At 38.9% G+C, this 22,765-nt stretch overlaps 1 protein-coding gene and 1 long non-coding RNA gene across 2 annotated transcripts; both read left to right on the top strand.

Annotated features, from left to right (window-relative positions):
• Positions 1-7,128: 7,128 nt before the first annotated feature.
• LOC146365112 (uncharacterized) lies at positions 7,129-11,422 on the top strand. Its single transcript, XR_014798675.1, has 3 exons — positions 7,129-7,161; positions 8,017-8,042; positions 9,614-11,422. It is a non-coding gene; the product is annotated as an uncharacterized LOC146365112 (long non-coding RNA).
• A 6,472-nt stretch (positions 11,423-17,894) lies between these two features.
• On the top strand, positions 17,895-20,059 carry LOC146365111 (uncharacterized). The gene is made up of 3 exons (XM_084914397.1): positions 17,895-18,343; positions 18,525-18,608; positions 18,748-20,059. The coding sequence occupies exons 1-3, from the start codon at positions 18,315-18,317 to the stop codon at positions 19,454-19,456; spliced, it is 822 nt and encodes a 273-aa protein (XP_084770523.1). The 5' UTR covers positions 17,895-18,314; the 3' UTR covers positions 19,457-20,059.
• Positions 20,060-22,765: the final 2,706 nt, after the last annotated feature.

Genomic DNA, 22,765 nt, shown 5'->3' with positions numbered 1-22,765 from the left:
ACCCATTCACATCCGGGTGTTGAAATGTTGTGACCAGCTAAAGGTGATTCAATTCAATTTTATTTATATAGCATCAAATCACAACAACAGTCGCTTTAAGGCGCTTTATATTGTACAGTAGATCGTACAATAATAAATACAGAGAAAAACCCAACAATCATATGATGTAGACTTTCACATGTATGAACGTGGCTATGGAGTAAGATCATAGAAATACATTTCTTTATTTATGTATTTATCAGGTGATCAGCTGGGTTATCGAGGATGGAGAGGTCAAAGCACTGTCAACAAAAAAAAATAAAGTGGCAGCAATCACAGACGGTGAAACAGTGCTAAAGATCACCTTGTTTGAAGAATTCTCCTCCAAACTAAAACAGGACATGTCCTACATGATGAGGGGACATGAGCTGAGGGGCCAAGCTCCCCCTTATCTCATCAATATCACAGCGAGGACACAGTTCTTTAAAGCTCCTGCCCTGGCAGTCTCGGAGGCCCTCATCATTAAGGCGGAGGAGATTCTTAATCCACCTTCCCCAGCAACACCACTAAAGATGAGCCCAACATCTGGAGGGCTCATGACAGTGGAAGGGGAGGTTGTGGAGGTAAATATTTGTGGTTCCATCAGAATTGATATTGCTTTAGGTTTTCAAAGAAACCATTACTTTTTTGTCTTTAAAAGTAAAAATAATAATTTTATTGTTCTTGTCAAACAAACACAAAATTGTGAGAACAAGATCAACCACTATTATTTTGTAAATGGTTGTAGATTTATCATTAACAACAATAATAAAATAATAGATGTAGTAAGTCAAGAAAGAAGCACCTAGATGTACACACACAGATTTATGCAATCACTATAACTGACATTATATTTTAATTGAATTTTCAGTGTTCGGCAGTGAGGACAGTTTGCTCAGGCAAACAACTGGTGCCAATACGCACTCTCCAGCTAAAGCAGGTAATGGTGCAACTAAAGTGTAATATTGAAAATGGTGAAAATAGGCATATTTGAGATTTCTATTAGTTAATGAATAAATGTTTCATTCTGTCATTTTTGTGATTTCAGGATGGGCATACCATGACTGTCTCCTTGTGGAGGGAGGCGTCAATTGTCGACGTTCATGTGGGAGATCAGCTAAAGATCTCCCATGTCAAAGTGCACCGCTCTGCCTATGGAGTACAGCTCCAGTCAACTTCCCATACAAAGACTGAGGTATGAAGAAGCCATATGTTTGTACCAACATGTAATAGCAATGTCATTTGCCAAAATGTTTAGAATTATAGGTGGTCCAAAAGATTGACTCTGTTCATCTGGACGTAGCATTTTCAAGTGGGAGAAATGTTTCATCACTCATCCAAGTGACTTCTTCAGTCTCAGCGGACTGCAGGTTTCTGTGGTCTTTGATCAGTGCCCATGACAATTTGTATATTACTGACCAATGAACTGACCTCCCAGCCTATTGTTTCTTCAGTGGGCTAGTTTCAGTCATTATGCAATGTACTGTTTAAAAGATTGGGTAAAAGAGACTGAAGAAGTCACCTGGATGAGTGACGAAACATTTCTCCCACTTGAAAATGCTACGTCCAGATGAACAGAATCATCCTTTTGGGATTTACTTACATGGATCATTGAGCATGCATCAAGACGTGATTACCATATTAAATATATGCTTTTTGTGTATCAACAGACAAAGGAAGATGAAAGGACTGAAGTAACTATAGTTGGTGTGGACACTGCAGAGCAGTGCAGTGCACTGCAGTCCACCCAGCTGCAGGTTCTCCTTCAAACTGGAGAAACCCTCTTCATTGAAGAGGAAATGTGGAAGCCCTACGAGGAGGAGTTTGAGAAGGACACGATCACCTTTACTGTAAAAATCAAAGGAAAACAAATAGTAGACATAAAAAAACCAGAATAAATATATATATATATATATATAGATATAGATATAGATATGTATATATATAGATCTATATATATAAATATAGTTCATTTGTTTTGTTTGTATTTTTTAAAATGTTCAAGTTGCTATGTTCATTCATTTAAACAATATTTAAAAGTTATAGTTTCAATTGCATTCTTATGCTAAGTGTTTTGTAATCTGATAAAATCTAATAAATAGCTGAAAATGCGTAAAGCAGTCTCATGTTTATTAAATGAAACAGAAGAGATGGTTTATAAAACACTCTCTAATGTACAGTTACATTGCATGCTCTGTACAGAGCTTAACAGACTTTTTAAGCACTTAAAACCTTCGATAAAGAACACTCCTGTAGGCCAACAACTGCCTATCTGTATGTTCAACATCATATAATACTGTTTTTATGTGTGTGTTTTTTAGAAGGCTGAAAGATTATATATGTTTTTCTTAAACAGTTTGAAAACATTAATAACAGTCATTTTCAGTTTCCCTAAGTGTTGTGGTGTATTAGCTTCTGTGCTGGCTGAAGCCTATCAGGGCAAGTCCATTTAGCTCAGAATTCATATGATTACTACCAATGTTTATTAGAGTAAAAGAACTAAATGTGAGAAGAACATGTGAGTAGTTGCTTTTAAAAAGCCTCATGGCAATGGGGATAAAGACCCTCCTGAACCTCTGAGTCCTGCAGTGCAGTAAGATGACCCTCTCACTGCAGTTCATCTTGTCCTGTGAGGATGCTTAGGTGGCTGTATTTATTGTTCTCCATTTTAGATTACAACTTCTTCCTCATCTGCTCTGCACAATGTCTGACTGACTCGACATCTTTGCAGACTGTCCTGCATTGTTTTGTTTTGTTTTGTTTTTAGGTCTGGTGAACTCTTTACCACCTCCTTGGTGTTGGTGTTCAGGAGAAGACTGTTGTCATTGCTTCAGTCAGTTAACCCTTGGAGAGTCCTAGAAAAAGACCCCCCATAAAAAGTGCTATAAAAATATTATATATTAATATTTTTTTCCACTTTAAATTAGCCAATCTTTTAGACCTACTTCTCCTTGAAATATTCATATAAAGTTTTAATTATAGTTCGCGGATTTTAACCCTTTGTATCCCGGTTTCGTCACATGAGCGCACGGCTTTTTTAGGCGAAAAAAACGAAAAAATTAAATATTTTCCATAAAATACATTTGAAGTTATATTTTATTGTAATTATAATTAGGCCTTTGGATGGTCCAAAGATTACCACTGACATTCATTTTGATCGGCCGTTAGTTTTTCTGCAGGAGCTCATGTAAAAAAAGACCCCCTTATGAGGTCCTAGAGCCAAAAATCGACCACGCCATAAAAAGTGCTATAAAAAGATTATATATTAATATTTTTTTCCACTTTAAATTAGCCAATCTTTTAAAACTACTTCTCCTTGAAATATTCATATAAAGTTTTAATTATATTTCGGGGATTTTAACCCTTTAAATCCTAGTTTTGTCACATGAGCGCACTCCTTTTTTAGCGGAAAAAAACAAAAAACTTAAATGTTTTCCATAAAATACATTTGAAGTTATATTTTATTGTTATTATAATTAGGCCTTTGGATGGTCCAAAGATTACCACCGACATTCATTTTGATACATTACTATTTTTTGGCAGAAGCGCACTAAATGTCATATAGTGCCATATCAGGTTTATCATGTTTTCCTTACACTAAACGCTTATTACCTCGTTTTGTTATAAAATAAAATAAAAAAAAAGATGTCTAAATAACAATACAAGATCACTTTGAACCAGAAAAACATTTATTTTACAAGGATGAACATAAACATTTGTTGCTGGGAATCGGGAAAGTTGTGCGTCCGGCGGCGGCTCTCCGTGGCTCCAGCTGCCCCAGGCAGTGACTCCAGCAGCCGCATGCAGCCTTCCGGTGTGTCTCCCAGCAGCCGCATGCAGCCTTCCGGTGTGTCTCCCAGCAGCCGCATGCAGCCTTCCGGTGTGTCTCCCACGTGATCTGCTGTCGTTAGCAGCAGATCACGTGGGAGACACACCGGAAGGAAGGAAGTCGTGACGTCAACGTCCCGTCTTAAGATTAAAAAATATTCATTTTTCTTGTAACACTTTAAATTCAATAGCGATACTTATTTTTCACCTTTTCAAACGAAAACATCAGCGCTTCTCGCAGCCCCGACAGCGGAGGCTGTGCGCAAATGTGCGCACAACGACAGACGGGTGCCCCGCTATCATCCGTCCGTCCAGTGGCTGTTTCCATCGGTCTCCTCTTCGCTCACAATTTGCAGATATATGGTGTCGCTACATGAGCCATTACATAACCCTTCTCTCATTGAGATGAGAGAAGCTACATTTTGTGCTCAATGTGCGTCTTTTCAAATGCGCGTACTAGCCTTACATGAAGGACTACTTCCGGGGGCAGGGGTAAATCAACCGTGGCTGTGTTTAAAATATGAGTTTGAAGGGGGAAATTAAAATGAAATTTGGTTTTGGTCCTTGCTTTTATATTTCATTCGTTTGTATTGGAGTGTGGCCGTCTCAGTGGCCGTCTCCTTTATATTTTTTTAAAATATAAAGGTCATTGATCGCGACACACAACACCACTCATTTTTCCACTTTTTAAAGCAGAAAGAGGCGCTCCAAACCGGAATTTTTGGCCTTATTTTGTTCAATGCTCAAAAATGTAATGTAAATTTACATTTACATTACATTTTTTTACGTTCTCAAGGTCCATTTTGTGTAATTTCCCACTACCAGTGAACGCCTCTTTTTTCTTACGTCTCTGGCTCACTTCTGAACCTCCGCCCACTTTCCCCCGGATTGCTGCCGGTAAGCTGCTACTCTTCTCTTCTCTGAAATGTTTATTATCTGTTTGAGTGATTCACCGAGTTGTTAGTGACTTATAAAGCCAGTCAAAGTATAAATCATATTAAAGCAATACAATGTCTGCTTTTTTTGTGAGAAGTTGTAAATTTTCTATTTTAAAGGAGTTTTCGAGAAGCTAGCCCTGACATCCCAATGCTAACGCCTAGCGCTTTTATAGACCCAGTTTGAAATGACAATGGTTCATTTGACTGTATGCTACACTTTATTGTGTTGTTTCATTAGCTTCATTCGGCGTGTTAGTATTTCTGAGTCTGTTACGGAAGGTGCAGTTAGTTCTAACAAATCAGTCGGTTAAAAGCGCCTCATTATTTAGGCTGTAAGGGTATGTAATGTGCCGCCATTTTAGAATCATGGCGGTACATTACATAATTGAAGCGGCAGGTTCTGCAACTTTGAAGGAGCCATTTTACCGCCTCTGACCCAACAGCGGGAGAAAAATCCAAATTCATGGGCTGCATCATCCTGAGGACCCGGCCTTCGCGGTCTACGTGGGCCGGGTAGGCCGGAATGTAAACGGCTGGGGAAATTGGACGGTCTAGCCTTCTGATTAGCGTCACCGCTGTCTCGGTGGAGTTTAATAAACTCGGCGTCTGCTCCTTGCTATCTAGGCGTAAATTCTCAACCATCTCATACTTATTTTTAATCAGTTTTCTGTTTGACGTTTAGTCAGCTGTGTGAAAACCAAGGAGGAACCCACCCGGGGGATTAATACAGTTTTATTTTATCTAATATGCAATATATTGATAAACCGAGCAGATATTTGATGTTTACACAGCTACTTTCCCACCTGAAAATATGTTAAAAGTTTATTTTGTGACTCAGAAAGATTAGTGAGAGTAACTTTAAAACTTAGTAGCGGCCGCCATTGTTGGAAACTGAAGTTTGGCTGGGCCGCATAGTCGTGTCCTAATTCACGGGCTGCATCCTCCTGAGGCCGCATTTGTAGACCGATTACGTCACAGCGACGCGCCGAAGGCTGTCCAAATTCGTAGACTCCTCCAACTGCAGCCGACAAATGCATCCTCCTTTTCCCCGAATTTGAAGGATGGGTCGAGTGTCCTTCCTGGCCCACCATATCCCAGAATTCATACCGCGGCTCAGCCAAACTCCAGTTTCCAATAATAGCGGCCGCTACTAAATTTTAAAATTACTCTTACTAATCTTTCTGGGTCACAAAATAAACTTTTAACATATTTTCAGGCGAGAAAGTAGCTGTGTAAACATCATCAAATATCTGCTCGGTTTATCAAGATATCGCATATTTGCAAAAGTGCTTCGACGTTTTCGGAACATCTGCTACCCACCAGCTCGATAGCAAGCCGGGAGCTCGAGGGTCACTGAAGCCGCCGAGAACGGCACAACTCCCGGCACATCATTTTGAGATCACCGCGGAGTTTCGCTACTCAGGTTAAACGTAATATACAAGTCATTTTTTTTAGACAACCTAAAAATGTTATTGTTGGGCTTTTTTTCAGTGTTTTATTTGTTCGCGAGTAAATCGGTTTGGCTGAGATTAAAGTTATTAGATTAGATAAAATAAAATTTTATTAATCCCCCGGGTGGGTTCCTCCGGGATTTTCACACACTCAGAAAACTGATTAAACAGAAGTGTGAGACGGTCGAGAGTTTACGCTAGTGTCCTGTTATATTTTAGTTAGCAAGGAGCAGACGGCCGAGTTTATTAAACTCCACCGAGACAGCGGTGACGCTAATCAGAAGGCTAGACCGTCCAATTTCCCCAGCCGTTTACTTCCGGCCTACCCGACCTTCTGAGGACCCGGACCACGTAGACCGCGAAGGCCGGGTCCTCAGGAGGATGCAGCCCATGAATTTGGACACGACCATGTGCACGCCTGTGTCTGTGTTGGGGGTTAATTAATGGAAGGGAGAGAGAGAGGATAAAATACATATTAAATACAAGAATAATAACATCTCTTAATGAGAAGGAGACTTTTCAAATTTTTAAAAACTGTTTAACAAAAGCTTGTTTGTTCAGGCCCGCATTTAAATACAACCTAAATCTACAGCTCTGTTTAACTTTTCACTTTATGAACAATAATGAAATAAAGAAGGCCACCTTCAAATAAATAAAATTCAGCAGTGGGCCATTAATATTACTAATAAGGTGTATAGATATTTATTTTAAAACATCAGCATATTAAATGATACTGTGTGCACTTGATAATATTTTCAGGAAGTAGAATTTGAATGCAGGCCACCTCAAATGTTAAAGCCTACAAATATATCATACAAGTTAACTGAATCTTAACTGATGCTGATTTTAGTTGTCTGATTCTGTATTTTTTTTCCTTTGTCTTTCTTTACACAGAGTGAAATACATCGTTGGTTTTGCCATTGCTGGTAAGTAAACAGTCATTGTAACTGAAGCAATATAAACCTGGCATTGTGTAACATGTTTAGCAATTAGCATACAATAGTTTGGCTTTTTGTGACATCCATTGACTGACAGGCAAAAACACATAGTCAGGATTTATAATCTGTAGCAGCAAAGCCCCCACACAGGACCTATGTCTCTCCCTGAAAATGTCCCTGAAGTTTAATAGACCATTTATGTCTGATTTTAATTTTGATGGCTTCTCAAATCATACATGTTTTAGCTGAGTCAGTATAAGTGGTAACTTAAACACCACAGCTATTGATTTATATTGTCTCATATTCTGCTCATGTATTACATTAAAGTCAGAACATGAGTGAATGGAAGTGGTAGCTTAAACACTTGAGCAATAATAAAAAAAAAAACAAGTTAACCAAAGTTCTGAGTCGATAATCTTTGCTATATTAAAGCCAGTGTGTAATTTATGTAGACTATCATTTTTTGTATCCAATATTTTTAATATGAAATGAAATTTAAAGTTATGGTTTTTCAAATTTTATTAAAACTGACTTGTGATAGAAAATGTTGGAGCCACAAAGCTTCTTTGTAGGAAATATTTGGTATATCCTGCATTGTGCCAATAAATATTGGTGCCTATTCTTTGCACTTCTGTAGTAGTGAATGCTTTTATTACACATGTTATAGCCATGTGAGACCCTGCAACTAATGTTTTTCATGTTTAGAGTGCAGTAAGTTAAAGGCTTTAAGAAATCAAGGATCTTAATGGTTAATTTTTGTCACAGTAAGCTGGATTGAGTGTAAAGAGGGTCAAAAGTCTGAATCATTACACAGTGATCTGATGTATTGTTTCGTTTCTCTAGACTGCTGATCTGATCGTCTTAGTCTGGTAAGTAAAGGTTGTGTTTGAAATACAGTGCTGGGAAAAGTCTTTCTTCCTTGCGGGTTTATTTTGTTTATGCTTTTGTCACATGTTTCATATCATCTAACAGGGAGAACCTGGATGAATACCAAAAAGCATTTTTAAAGTCATGATTTTATGTATGAAGCAGAGAAAAACAAACCAGAACAACCTAAGATAATCTAATGAGCAACAAGTACCATCATGCATTTACAGTAATTAGTAATGACTGGTTTACATCACTGAGGGGATTTTGGTCCACTCTACTTTCAGAATTGTCTTAATTAAGGTCCAATATAGGGTTTTCAAGTCATACCAAGTATCTCAATTTCATTAAAGTCCAGACTCTGATTAGTCTACACCAAGACTTTTGTTTCAGTCACAGTTTGACTTCCTTGTGTGCTTTAGATCAATTTCCTGCTGCAAATCCCAAGTGTGATTAAACTTAAGCTCAGGAGCTGATGAGTTGATGTAGGTCCTGAAGTAGTAAAAGACCATCCCACTAACAGCACCATGTCTGACTTTATTGCTGGTGGGGTTGTTTTTTTTTTTTTTGGTAATGTTTCTCTCACTATAGAAGATTCAGTTTACTGCACTGAGTCAGCACAGCTCTTGGTGATCATCAAGATGTTTTTGGCAAATGTGAGAAAGGATTTGTGTTGTTTTTGCTAGTCAATCAATACATTTGAGTTGAGTGGATGTAAAGTGTTTAAAGCAGGAAGCCTGAAACTGTCTGATCTAACCTCAGCGTGCAGATATATTTGGACCATATAATATTTACAGTAAGTTGCTGTAGCAGCACATCTTGGTTTGAGTTTATAGACTGTGTTTTTATTGTTTTAATAGAACGCAAGTGTCCTTATAACAGCTCCACCACCATTTGTTAAACATTGTCATTCAGTTCAGTCCAATAATTTACTGTAGAAATCTTAATTGTGTAAAGCTCTATATACTGTATTTTTCAGATTACAAGGCATGTAAATAAATTAGTCTGTTTTTAAACACAAGGTACATTTAGGTAAACAAAACAGTCAGATAATTCGATCTTCATTTAACTCATAGTAACTCTCAACATTGTTAATTTGTAGCACAGAAAATACAGAACAATACACTCACTTAATCAGTTAATTCCTCTTCCACAAATCCATCAAATTCTTGATGGGCTGATCAGTTTGAAATCTGCTTCGTAAGCATGTCTCTTAACAGTTGCCACGTCCTTGTACACACACCATACTATTATGTTAAAGCACTGTACGAATTACTCCAAGAGGCTCCTGGCTATGGTAGCCATAATGCTCCAACAGTACATCAAGCGGTGCAGCTTTGTAGCTTACCAAACTCGTACTAAATATTTGACAGAATTTTGAGCACCATGTACCACATAAATCCAGTTCGAGGTCAGTAAGCACAACCAGAATCAATACATAATGCACACTGTTTATTTTATTTACTTATTTTAGAAAATGACAGGATTTTAAGTGCGCCTTATAGTCTGAAGAATATGGTAAAGCCAAGCATATTGGAAATACGACTAATTCCAGGCCTTTTGTGTCTTACAGGTGACCTGCTGCAGAAGATCCTCTCTCTCTATCATTATAAGCAATTCTGTCTATCCTATCACTCTCCCGACTCTATCTAATTTGACAGCCATTCTATCTTGTATCAATCTATCCCATCTGCTCTATCTAATTTGAGAATCCAAGTTTTCAGAAATCCAAGTTTTCAGAAATTGTTATCAGAACTTTGTCGATCTGTATTCAGAATTCTGAGAGATCTCCACTCTCACTGCTCCTTCTTTCCTGTCCTCTCACATCCAGTCATTTTGTTAGAAATTACAAGTAGGAGGTTGAACTTCTACTTACACAGCCCTACATTTGCAGTTTTAGTCTCAGCATTACACTTTGGAATAAACACTGATAGTTTGGCTTACAGGTGAAATTACTTTGATAAATCATATAACATATATACCTTTTTAAAGGTTTATTTGTAATAAGATAATCTTGTTATTCTGTAATATATCCAAAGTGCTATATTCACATAAATATTAGATTATTTCAAATGCATTTGGCTAGTCTGTTTCATTGACTATAACATTTGACTGCAGTAAGTGTGTACTATTATTATTTAAAGACAAAGCCATTTCTGTTACTGAGTGTAAGTGTTCAGCTGCAATTATCATCGAGAAGCTGCCCTGAGGACCCAGACTTCCTGTTTCCTGACTGCTGCAGGACATTCAGCTGAAGAATCCTCATTGCCTCTCATTTGATCGCCACACCACCACAGCTGTTTATATTTGCTTTAAAATTTAGATATCTGAAAGATTTGCAGTAACTCTACTTAAAAGCTAAGAGTTTTATTATAGTATTTTGATTGTTGCTATTTATTCTGCATATCCCTTTACAGATTAACCAGTCTGGTTAAAAGAAATATATGTAAGATTATAAAGATTTTGAAAAAGCTAAAATAAAACTGAGCCAAGTGTTTTAAGAGACCTTTGAATATCTTTCATATTGAGTTTAGATTAAAGTCAGCCTTGTACATCTATTACAGATTCACAAGAACATTTGAGTAATTGTACATTTATCAGATTCAATAGAAGAGCTACAAGTTTTTCAGTGTTTCCAGGTTGAGTCTTTTTATTTGTGTATAAATACATATCAGCTCCAGTTTGTACTTAAGCAAAATGCCAAGGAAAGGTCACAGTCCCAGAAGCTTAGATGGCAAAAGCAGAAAGAACAGGTAAATGTTTCTCAGAGTGGTGACCAGGTAAAGGTGTCTGTTACAAGTATTCCCAGTCCAGAAGTGCAGCGCAGTGTTCAGACATCCGCAGTGTCCTATGCAGACGTGGTAAAGAGAGGTGCTCAGTCAGTGTCTGTACCAAAGGCTAAAGTACAACAGGTAATCCAGACAGAACCCCAGGACAGTCTCATGTACAGCTTACAAACAGTGAAACTCGTTCACGAGTGAGTAGCATCTGTGCGTCCCGAAGCCAGGCTTCTCCTAGGTATGGAAAGTACCGGAATCAGCAATGCATGGCAAACAGTTTGGTTTTCCTGTCATTCTTACACGAGGATGAATTCATTACCAGAGCAGATCTAAACCGTGTGTTGGACAAAGGCCATGCCGTGTATTCAGATGCCAGAAAGAGGTTTGTGAACAGCGTGTTTCTAGCCTGCGATGAGCTTCCCACAGTGGTCACCAGCCGCAGACACGTGTATCAAGTTGATATGTCTCAGTTTGCTCGTTATGGCACATTTGATGGTACAGATCACCTTCTGAGCCTTGAACAGGGACTACAGTGTTTAGTTTCAGACATTCGCTATGCTTTGCTAGTCATGGGAGGAACAGCCATTGCAGTCTGCAGGCTGACTTCAGGTGAATATGCATATTTTGACCCTCACCCACGTAAGTCTACAGGAATGCCATTGTCGCTAAGTCTAAGTGGTGGAACTGCAGTTCTGTTAAAGTTCACACGTCTAAACGACATGATTGACAGGCTCAAATGCTTATACCGAATGTTTAGCATCGCTCCAACCTGCACTTATGAGCTACAGCCTGTTGAGTTTCACAGTGAAAACGCCGTTGACCAAAGAGATGCTAATCAAACCACCGAATACAGACAACCAGCTACAAGTGTTCCAGTACCAACTTTAGATCAACCTGTTTTTGAGGTAAACTCCCAAACATCTCCTGAGCAGACACGTAAAACTGTGAGTTTAACCACTGAAGTGACGTCATCCAGAGTGGATCATTCGAATGAGACAGCTGCTCCCGAAAAAAGCCATTGTCCTTCTGATTATTCACATAAAGAAACCTCTGCATCTTCTGTGACAGAAACTCAGGTAGCATCAGATTCTGTTCCTCAGAATGATTCAAACACTGCCTCCTGTTCAACTAAGACAGCAGAGGAACTCTCAGATAAGCTGCTGAAATGTAATAAACACCAAAGGAAAAAAATGAGGAGAAGATTATTGTCCCAACAAAAACTACCACAAAGGAACGAAAATCAGAAAAAGAAAGAAAGGCAAATGTACACTTTTGATGAAAGCTTTAAAGCAAAGAAAAAAAATTCCAGTATAAAGTCTAATGATCCTGATCACAGACAGAAGAAAAGAGTATACAAAAATGACCTGTATAAACTAAATGCTACATATAGAGAGAAACAGACAGAATATTTCAGACCTCTCTATAGACAAAGAGATAAAATTAGAGAGAGAAAAAGAGAATGTGTCATAAGGACGTATAAAGACAACCCTATATTCAGAGAAAAACAGAAGGAACGTATAAGAACAACCTACAGAACTTGTGCAGAATTCAGAAAGAAACATAAAGCTTACATGAAGTCATATGTATATAATCTTTATAAAGAAAGTGAAGAATTTAGACAGAAAAAAAAATGTTACATCACTAAACGTTATGGAGAAGAGAGACGATTTCAGCAACAACACAAGGACAATATGAGAGAACGAATGAGAGTAAAATATTTGAACAGTTTTTCTTTTAGACAGATGCATAATATCAGATGTGCAATGAACATAAAACGAAAATATCGCCAGATGCATCGACCAGCTGAGAGTTTACAGTGTCATCCAGATAACAGTTTAATGAATGAGGCCATATCTCGTTTCAGATCAAACATTAAGTCAGCACCATCTTATGTTTGTACTGTTTGTCTAAAAGCTTCTTTTCCTAATCAGGTGAAAATCTGCAAAAGAGAAAATTACTCAAAACACCAAACTGTAGCTCAGCAGTGTCTAACTGGTAAATTTGTTCATGTGTGTGATGAAGCATGTCATGATCAATGCAGCTTTCCTGTTGAGAGAAAAAAGGAGTATATCTGTCACACGTGTCACAGTTCCCTCAAAAGTGGATGCATGCCCAGGCTTGCTGCTGTCAATGGTTTAGAACTGCAGGATATTCCAGCTGAACTTCGTGATCTCAACATTCTGGAGAGACATCTGATTGCCAAATGCATCCCATTTGCTAAGATTATTCCTCTTCCAAAGGGCAGACAGAGACTCATACGTGGTAATGTGGTGTGTGTACCATCTGAAGTCCAACAAACAGTTGAATGTTTACCCAGACTCAGAAGCCATTCACAGATAATGAGGGTGAAATTGAAAAGACGCCTGTGCTACAAAGGCCATCAGCTGTTCCAGACTGTCACCTGGTCTAAACTCATTCAAGCTCTGCGTAAACTCAAACAGATTCACCCACAGTACACAGATGTGTTGAGGCTTTGTTCAGAGATTTGCTGTTTTCTCCTGCACAGCCCCTTGGTGAGATCATTGATTACTTTTACAGAGTTGAGTTCCAGCACAGAGGTAGTCCACATATACACATGTTGCTGTGGATTCAAGAAAAGGTAGAAGTAGATGTGGATGATGACCAAACTGTCTGTGACTTTGTGGACAGATACATCTCAGCTCAACTCCCTGACCCAGAAAAACAACCTGAACTGCACAAAAAAGTCTCTGAGCTACAAAAGCACAGCAAAAACCACACAAAAACATGCTTTAAGAGTGTGAACTCTGGTTGTAGATTTGGGTTTCCAAAACCACCAGCCACAAGAACAATGATTGTGAGACAGGATGAGGATTCAGACACTGAAGCTGCAAAAGCCAAACTCAGACCTTTGTTGAACCTGCTGAAGGAACCTGAAGCTGCTTTCCTCACCATAGAGCAGATTCTGTCACGATGCAACTTGACAATGAATGAGTATGAACAATGCCTCCAAGATATAAACAAGAAAACAGCTCTGATTCTGAAACGTGACCCAAATGAGTGTTGGATCAACAATTACAACCCACACCTGCTTGAAGCCTGGAACTCTAATTTAGATGTCTCATTAATTTTGAATGCCTATTCATGTGTAGAATACCTCTGTAAATATATAACGAAGAAAGAATCTGGCCTCTCTGAATACCTGAAGACAGTTATTGATAACTCTGCAAAGAACACGGTCAATGAGTGTGATGAAATGAGAGCTGTGATGCAGGCTTACTCAAAAAAGAGAGAAATCAGCGCACAGGAGTGTGTGACTCGAGTCTGTGGCCTAAAAATGAAAAAATGTTCCCGCAGTGTTGTATTTGTACCAACAGATGATAACCCGGTAAAAATGAGTCGCCCGATGAGCTACCTGGAAAGCACAACACATGACAGTTGTAATATTTGGATGACAAGTTTGAGTGATAAATACAAATGCAGACCTGAGACACCAGAATATGAGGAAATGTCACTGGCTGAGTTTGCTGCCTTATGCCGGTTGGTGAGTGGTCCAAATGAAGGAAAAGATGTGCTTCCTCTTCTAAACCAGCTTGGATTTGTACAAAGGCGAAAGAATGATAAACCAGCAATAATCAGGTATTACCACTGTTCACAAGAAAAAGATCCTGAGCAATATTATGGTCGACTGTTGAGACTTTACCTTCCACACAGATCAGAGCAGGATCTGAAACCACAATGTTTCCAAACCTATCAATCCTTCTACAACTCGGGTTTCGTCCGACTTCCATGTTCAGACCACAGTGAGTCTGTGAAAAGGATTGTGAAAAGAAATAAAGACAAGTATGAGAAGAACTCTGAGGATATTGAGAGTGCACTGGAAGAGTTTGAACAAAATAGGGATGTTGTGATCGATGAATGGTGTAATCTGGCTCCTGAATCTGAAGTTGTGAGGCTGCAATGTGATGAGAATCTTCCTGAGAGACATTCTGATGATGAGAACGAACAGGAGAATGTCCCCGACTACAGTCGTCAGTCTGATGCTGTAACAGAGATCAGAGCCATCAGAGAACAACCTGCAGTAGATCCAGCTGTGGTACGTGTAATGTATCAGAATCTGAACCAGAAGCAGGCCTGCGTGTTCTATGCTATAAGAGACTGGTGTATTCAGCGCGTTTGTGGTTTGAACCCAGATCCATTTTTCTTCTATATCAACGGTGGTGCAGGAACTGGAAAGTCACATCTGATTAAGTGTATTCACTCTGAAGCATCAAAGATCCTGAGCAGACTGCCTGCTAATGCAGAAGAAGCTGACATATCAAATCCAACTGTTTTACTGATTTCATTTACCGGTACAGCAGCTTTTTCTATCAATGGCTCTACATTACATTCTCTGCTGAAACTACCCAGGAGTCTGAAACCACCCATTCAAGGACTTGGTAACCAACTGGATGAAGTCAGATCTGAGCTGATGAATGCTGAAATTATTTTTATTGATGAGATTTCAATGGTTACAAAACCCCTTTTTGCTTATGTGGATGCAAGACTGAAACAAATCAAAGGCACTCAGAGACCTTTTGGTGGAATGTCAGTTTTAGTTGTTGGAGATTTTTACCAGCTGCCACCAGTGCGACAGTCTAAACCTCTCTGTGTTTACGATCCAGAACAGATTGACCTATGGCAGGAACATTTTCAGATGATCACTCTAACCGAGATCATGCGTCAGAAAGATGATGTGGCCTTTGCAGAGATGCTGAACAGGATTAGAGTCAAAGAAAAGACAGATGAGCTTTCTCAGTGCGACAGAGATTTGTTGTCACAGGCCGTGACTGCACCAGAAGAATGTCCAACTGAGGTCTTACACATCTATGCCACCAACAAGAATGTGGAATCCCACAACACAGATACCCTGAAGAAGCTTCATTCAAACATTATAATCATCAATGCAGACGATTTCCAGAAGGATAAAGGTACAGGCAGAATGGCACGAAGAGACAAACCATTTACAGGTGGGAGAAATGATTTACCTGACACTCTGAATGTTGCTGAAGGAGCTCGAGTCATGCTGACCAGAAACTTGGACACACTAAACGGTTTAGTCAACGGTGCTTTTGGTATACTGATAAAGGTGGTGAGATCTGAAAATGATGGACACATAATCAAACTGGGGCTCAGAATGGACAACCGGCAGCCTATGAGACACAACCGCAGTTCTAATGCAGCATCTGATGATCTGGTTTACATTGAGAGAGCAGAGGAGAGTCTGAAGTTTAAAGGAGCGGTACGCAGACAGTTTCCTGTAAAGCTGGCATTCGCCTGCACAATTCACAAAACTCAGGGTCTTACAACACAGACAGCTGTAGTTTCAATGAAGAACATTTTTGAACCAGGTATGGCTTATGTTGCTCTCAGCAGGGTGACGTCTCTCAGTGGATTGTATTTACAGGACTTGGATGAGAAAAAGATTTACGCCAATCCTGAGGTAACTGCAGCGCTCCAAACCATGAGACAAGCCAGTGTTGAGGAAATGATGCCTCTTCTTCAGGTCAGAGAAACAGCCAGCAGACTTGACACTCTTACACTGATCCATCACAATACGGAGGGTTTGCCATCTCACATCAGTGACATCAAGAGTCATCATGAAATGTGTTTAGCAGATGTTTTGTGTCTCACAGAGTCTCACCTCCAAGGCTCCTTTGTTGCAGACAGTCTTCATTTGGACGGCTACACCATGTTCAAACGCAACAGACATGTGTCCTACACAAAGTTTCCTCACATGGCCAGCAGAAGTGGTGGTGGGGTTGTTGTGTATTTGAGGAATCATTTTCAGGTTCAGGTAAAACAGTATCTGCATAATGTCACTGATCTTGAGTTTTTAGTGTTGAAGGTTCAGGCTCCATTCCCTGTGCTCATTGCTGTTGTGTACAGACCCCCTTACTACAGTTTGACACCATTCATGCAAAACCTGGTAAGTCTTTTAGATTCACTTGAAATAATGGACTGTCACCCAATAATTGTGTGTGGAGATTTTAATGAGAACCAGTTACAGAGTGGAAGAAAACAGATTCTGGAGCAGTTTCAGTCGAGAGGGTATTCACAGCTGATCACTTCTGCCACTACAGACAAGAACACCCTGCTTGACCTCATTTTTATTTCTCAGCCACAGAAAAGTCTTCATTCAGGTGTCCTGAGGACATATTACAGTTACCACAACCCTGTGTTTTGTGTCCTGTCCTTGAGCCAATCATGAAGTCGTCTGGTGAGTTTTGAAACAATTACAGATCATGTTTGTTACACAGTTTACTGATTGTAGAGCATGAAAAAGATTTTTCATTGAAAAAGGGTCTTCCCTACTCTGTCTGTCAGAAGACCCTTTCTTATTGCAATGTTATTAATCATTTCACCAAATCATTGCTGAACTTCATGCAGAGCAGGGAGATCTGCTTTCTGTTATCATGCACCTCAGATCTGAAATGTGCTGCAACATTTGATAAACCAACATCATTTTTTTTTATTCTCATGTTTTAAATGACTAAATCTTTTTACTGTGACGTATGTAGCTCAACAAACGAGATCTTCCCCTCCAAGAGCTTTAAAATATGAAATAGTAAATACATAAATCCCAGATAAATGCAGGTATTTATTATGGGTCACATAAATAAATACAGACAATTATATTTTCTTGATTATAGTAGATTTTGTAGAATCAAAAGTTTTTGTGATGAATGAGTTTTTCCTCATGTTTTACAGGTAAAAAATGTCAAAAGTTTTAAACTATCTTTAGGCTACCAGAGATGTCTATAATGATACATTATGTAGAGAAAAACATTAGTACAGCTTACAGAATATGTATAAAAACTGATTTAGAAGTAAATGGATAGTTTTCTGAAAGTTCCCGACTACAGTTTAACACCACCCACCCAGCTCAGCCCCCAAGTGTCTATGTAATGCTGGTATGGTGTGTGAGTTTGACTTGGCCTTTATCCGGGTGGGTTTGGGTTTGGGTGGATAAAGGCCAAGTCAGAATTCTCTGAGCAGCTGGAAAAAGCTGCTAATAAACAAAGACATCAGAAAGTGTGGGCTTTAGGTGTAGCCCACGCTTTCTGATGCACTAATTAGACTTAATAACCGACACCCCATACCAGCATTACATAGACACTTGGGGGCTGAGCTGGGTGGGTGGTGTTATAAGCACTTGTTTTGTAGATGTATTTTTTCAGACAGGGCACAGTCTCCTTTGTGGCAAAACCTTCAAACTTCACCATCCTCAGCTGAAACAACAACATCTTAACACCATCTTCATGAACTGCTGAGCCAAACCTGATCCATCAGTGCTGGACTGCACAGATAACTACATGCCACACAGAGACTGCTGTGTTATGAACTGCCATACCAGTGTGTCTTCAAAGGAGAAGATGACACACCCACCACCTGACCTCCTGCCTGATCTGGAGACCATCATCATGCTGCCACACTGCACACCTCTGAGACCATCAATTATGACTGATACTGAGGAAACTGTATTTCCTGTCAGAGATGCTCAGTGATCCTCAGAGCAGAGAGAGGTATGATTCTTTATCTTTGATAAAAAATGTCAGTGTTTTTAATTCAATTAATTAATTTAAATCCTGTTTATTGCATAAATAATTCCACACTCAAATGATTATACCTGTTGACACTTTTTGAGTTTTAATTCACATTATGGATTACAAATCTATGCTTTTTCTACTCTGTCTCTCTGTGCAGGTATTGCTGTCTTCTGAGTTCTTCAGTGTCCCAACTGAGACATTCAAACCTCATTGCAGAGCTCATGTCTTTCCTCACCATCATGTGAGTGTGAGATTGCTCTGGAGTCTGTTTATGTGGCCTGCAGCACCTATAAGGTATTTCAATATTGTTCATTGTATAACTTATTTGTAGTTTTTAGGCCTTAACACAAATAAAATGTTCATTTTTCTGTATTTTTTAGAACAAGCTCGTCCAGTGTGCCTGCATTCCAGCTTCACAGAAAAGAACATCAGACACCAGCGAGGGAGGATAAGAAGGACAGACACAACAACATTGTCATCCCCTATGTAGCCGGTGTATCAGAGAAACTCAGGAGGGTTTTCTCCAAGCACGACATCCCAGTGTACTTCAGACCCAGTAACACACTCAGACAGAAACTGGTTCACCCGAAAGACAAAACTCCTAAACACAAACTTAACAATGTGGTGTATGCTGTACAGTGCAGCGAGGAATGCCCAGACCTCTACATCGGAGAGACCAAACAGGCACTTCACAAGCGCATGGCACAACATAGAAGAGCCACCTCCACAGGACAAGACTCAGCAGTTCATCTGCATCTAAAGGTCAAAGGTCACTCTTTTGAGGATGCCAATGTTCACATTTTGGACAGAGAGGACAGATGGTTTGAAAGAGGAGTGAAAGAAGCCATTTACGTCCACTGTGAGCGACCATCTTTGAACAGAGGCGGTGGTTTACGACACCAACTGTCTGCCATCTATAATCCAGTTTTGAGTTCCCTCCCCAGACACCTTAACGCCCACTCACATCCTGGGCCATCTGACCTCAGGAAATCACATGATAGGGTGGGGCCAGGTTTCACAATAAGCTCACCCGAAACCCTGGCTGATTGGGACCCACACCCACTTTCACACCTTGGCTCATGTGATTAGGTAGAGGATCATCAGGGGGTCCTTTGTCCCTCTTTGGGGGGAAACTCCCACTGGGTTAGAACTCTCCACCATTGACCCTTAGAAATGAAGAAGCTTCTCGGATGAGAGGTGAAATGTCTTCAAGCAACTCAAAGAAGTCCAGACGCTTTTCTTTCCAAGCTCCTTAGACTTCCCTTGTGTTAATTACATTTTATTTGCTGTTCTTTTCTTTTAGATTTATATGCAGTGATTGGATGTGGTGGAGCTTTGTTAACTGTGTGGAAAACATCTGTTTGTGATGATATTTACAATGAGGCTTTAAGGTGACAGTTTCCATGTTATTTCAATCATTTTACTAAGCAAAAACATGTTTGCAATTAACATATTTTTTCAGTTTTGTCTTTTGGATTTATGGTTAACATTCCTCTGTGACAGCAAATACTAAACTGGTCCAAGTAACCAGAATATCATTGGTCAAAGGCAAAAGGGACCATATGTCACACTAGCAATGAATTTTTGACTGTGTTTGTGTTAGTATAGAGTAGGTCTAACAGTGGTTTTCCACATCTGCTCTAATATATATAGATAATGGGTCAGACATATAAAGTCATTTTGAAAAGTTCATAAAGGTCATTTATGTGTTCCTCTTTATCATTTTATATCAGGTCACACAGCTGACTTGAGTTTTGATCAGAGTAGAACCATAACATTCATGCTAATGGTTCTACTGTTTACAGTTACTTTATGATGGATTTCACCCTGGTCACAGCACTATGTGAAAAGCTGTTAGAGGTAAAGTTAAGCCAATTAATACCTCATCATAAGTCAGTCTCTAACGCAGGGCAGTGATTATTTTTCACTGTAATTTATTCCACAACAATGTTCTTTATTTGATCCTTGTTTCTTTAAATATGCACATCGATTGTTCAGCTGTGTGACTCTCCACACCTCAAATATATCACAATGTGGACTTCATTTCGACAGTATTTTGTAGATTGGTACCATATTTATCATCAAATCATCTTGTGCATTTATTACCTAAATGTTGTTTGTGTGGGGTTTTTTTTGTTGCCATTTTTACATTTCACCAACTGTGTAAATTCTGCAATTTTACCTTGGTTTTGTTTTACATCAGTTTATCTGCTGGCTGGTATTCCTGTCTTCCTTCTCTCACCCCAACCGGTCGCAGCAGATGGCCGCCCCTCCCTGAGCCTGGTTCTGCCGGAGGTTTCTTCCTATTAAAAGGGAGTTTTTCCTTCCCACTGTCGCCAAAGTGCTTGCTCATAGGGGGTCATATGATTGTTGGGTTTTTCTCTGTATCTATGAAGCGCCTTAAGGCGACTTTTGTTGTGATTTGGCGCTATATAAATTGAATTGAATTGGTTTTCTTCCTTTTCTAATGTTTCTGGTCATTTTTCACAGTTAAATAAGTAACTTTGTGGTTACTTCATCGTTTTCAGCTGTTATCTGTTTACAGTTTTTTCCTAATAATTACATTTCTGCAAAATTATAGCAGTTCTGATAAGTTGTAATATTTCTGCCAAGTTATTAATTTTCTACTAAATTATGTTATTTCTGCTAAGTTATGTTATTCTAAATTATTACATTTCTGCTAAGTTGTAGCTTCTGGTAAACTACAACATTTCTGCTGAATTGTTATGTTTCTTCTAAGTTATTGCATGTATGCTAAGTTATTACATTTTTGTTAACTTGATGTTGTTCTGCAAAATTAAAATTTCAACAACTTTTTAAACACTGACTTTGATTTCTTCAGCTTCTTCAGCTATTTTCAACTATTTTTAGCAGACAGCTTACATTTTAGCAAAGTTCCTTTGCTTCTGCAAAGTTTTTACAATTTCTGCAACTTTTCAGCTTTTTCAGCTAGTTTTTGCAGGCAACTTCAGCTTTAAAGCATCCACACTGCATTTTCGCAGGAAATGCAAATTTTTCTAGTTAGTGTGAATGCTTGTAAAAGCATTCACAGTATTGTTGTTGTAATCTTTATTATTATTATATTTTATTATCTATTCCGTACATTTTTTGTAGTCCTACTCCTTCAAAACCGTTCAACTTAGAAAAACCATTCAAACACCGCTAGATTCCTCTTCTTTTGGACATCACTGCTTCTATTTTTCTAATTTTTAACATTTATATTTTTAATTTTATTCAACTTTTTTCAACAAAAATTTCCCATGTATTTCAATGGAGAGACCCTTCAAATCCTCATTCAACTTACTCATTTTTAAACTCCTACTACTTCCACATACGTTGACATAGAGCCACCATTCAAACTTTAAAACGAAGCCAAGACATTCAACTATTGAACTTGTATTTATCTTTTCAATATCTATTATACTTTTTCTTCAGTTCCAGTTTAAGTTTCATGATGTTTTTTCAGCCGTTTCAGAGTTTATAATGGGTGTGTATGGGACGGAATGTTGGGGCTAGAGTGAGACAGCTCAACTGCTAGAGTGAGAGGAGCAAAAAAATTAATCTTAAAATCTTTTTTAAAACTGCTGCTGTGTCCGCAGCGTTTGCTCTACAGGTATGATTTTACCCTCAAAACGTAGCCATCGCTGTCCTCTTTCATCCAATGTGTTTACTATTGTACTAGGTGTTATGGTTCTTTCATAAATGTCACCAATGCACAGCCTCCTCCCTCCAACTCTTCCATAGACTCTAATGTTAAAATGGCTCAGAAGGTTCGTTTGAAAATCAGAAGTACAGGGTGTCTTTCCACTGTCACCACGTCCATATAATAAACTTCACAGGCATGAAAACTGAGAATTCAGTAGACTAGACATTGCTGTCGCTCACGGTGAAAGAATTTTGTCAATACGACCTGTACTTTTCATTTGGGAACGATTTGTTTCGGCCTGACTTTTCTGTTCATTTTAAGCAGCAAAAGTGAGGTGCATGTCTGTGTCCGTGTGTATGGAGCCATTGGGTGCAGTCACTATAGCAACCAGGCTCACACCTGCCTGCTTAACGAGCTCTGCCTGCCACTGTGCCAAGATTCATCTTAAACACTTCTCTTTCAACTGCTGCTGTGTCCACAGTGTTTTCTCTACAACCATCATTTTACCCTCAAAACGTCGCCATCGTTGTTCTCTTTCCAACACAATGTCTTTGAAAGCTCAGAAATGTAAACTTTTTAAACTGTGTGGATCCAAGTGGAGGGATCACATTTGAGTCATTCAGTGATTCAAAGAATATGAACTTTTAATATTCATTCAGATGTTTTCTGACTCTAAATTTTCTTTTCTCATTTCTTAGGTTTTTCTAATTTACATTTAAAACATTTTCAGCTATTTTCCAACTTCTTCTCTG

This window comes from Perissodus microlepis, chromosome 19, assembly GCF_051167445.1.
Source record: "Perissodus microlepis isolate ML-2025 ecotype Zambia chromosome 19, ASM5116744v1, whole genome shotgun sequence".
Taxonomy (NCBI): Eukaryota; Metazoa; Chordata; class Actinopteri; order Cichliformes; family Cichlidae; genus Perissodus; species Perissodus microlepis.
Note: the sequence above shows the minus strand (reverse complement) of the source record. Positions and strands in the feature narration are given on the sequence as shown.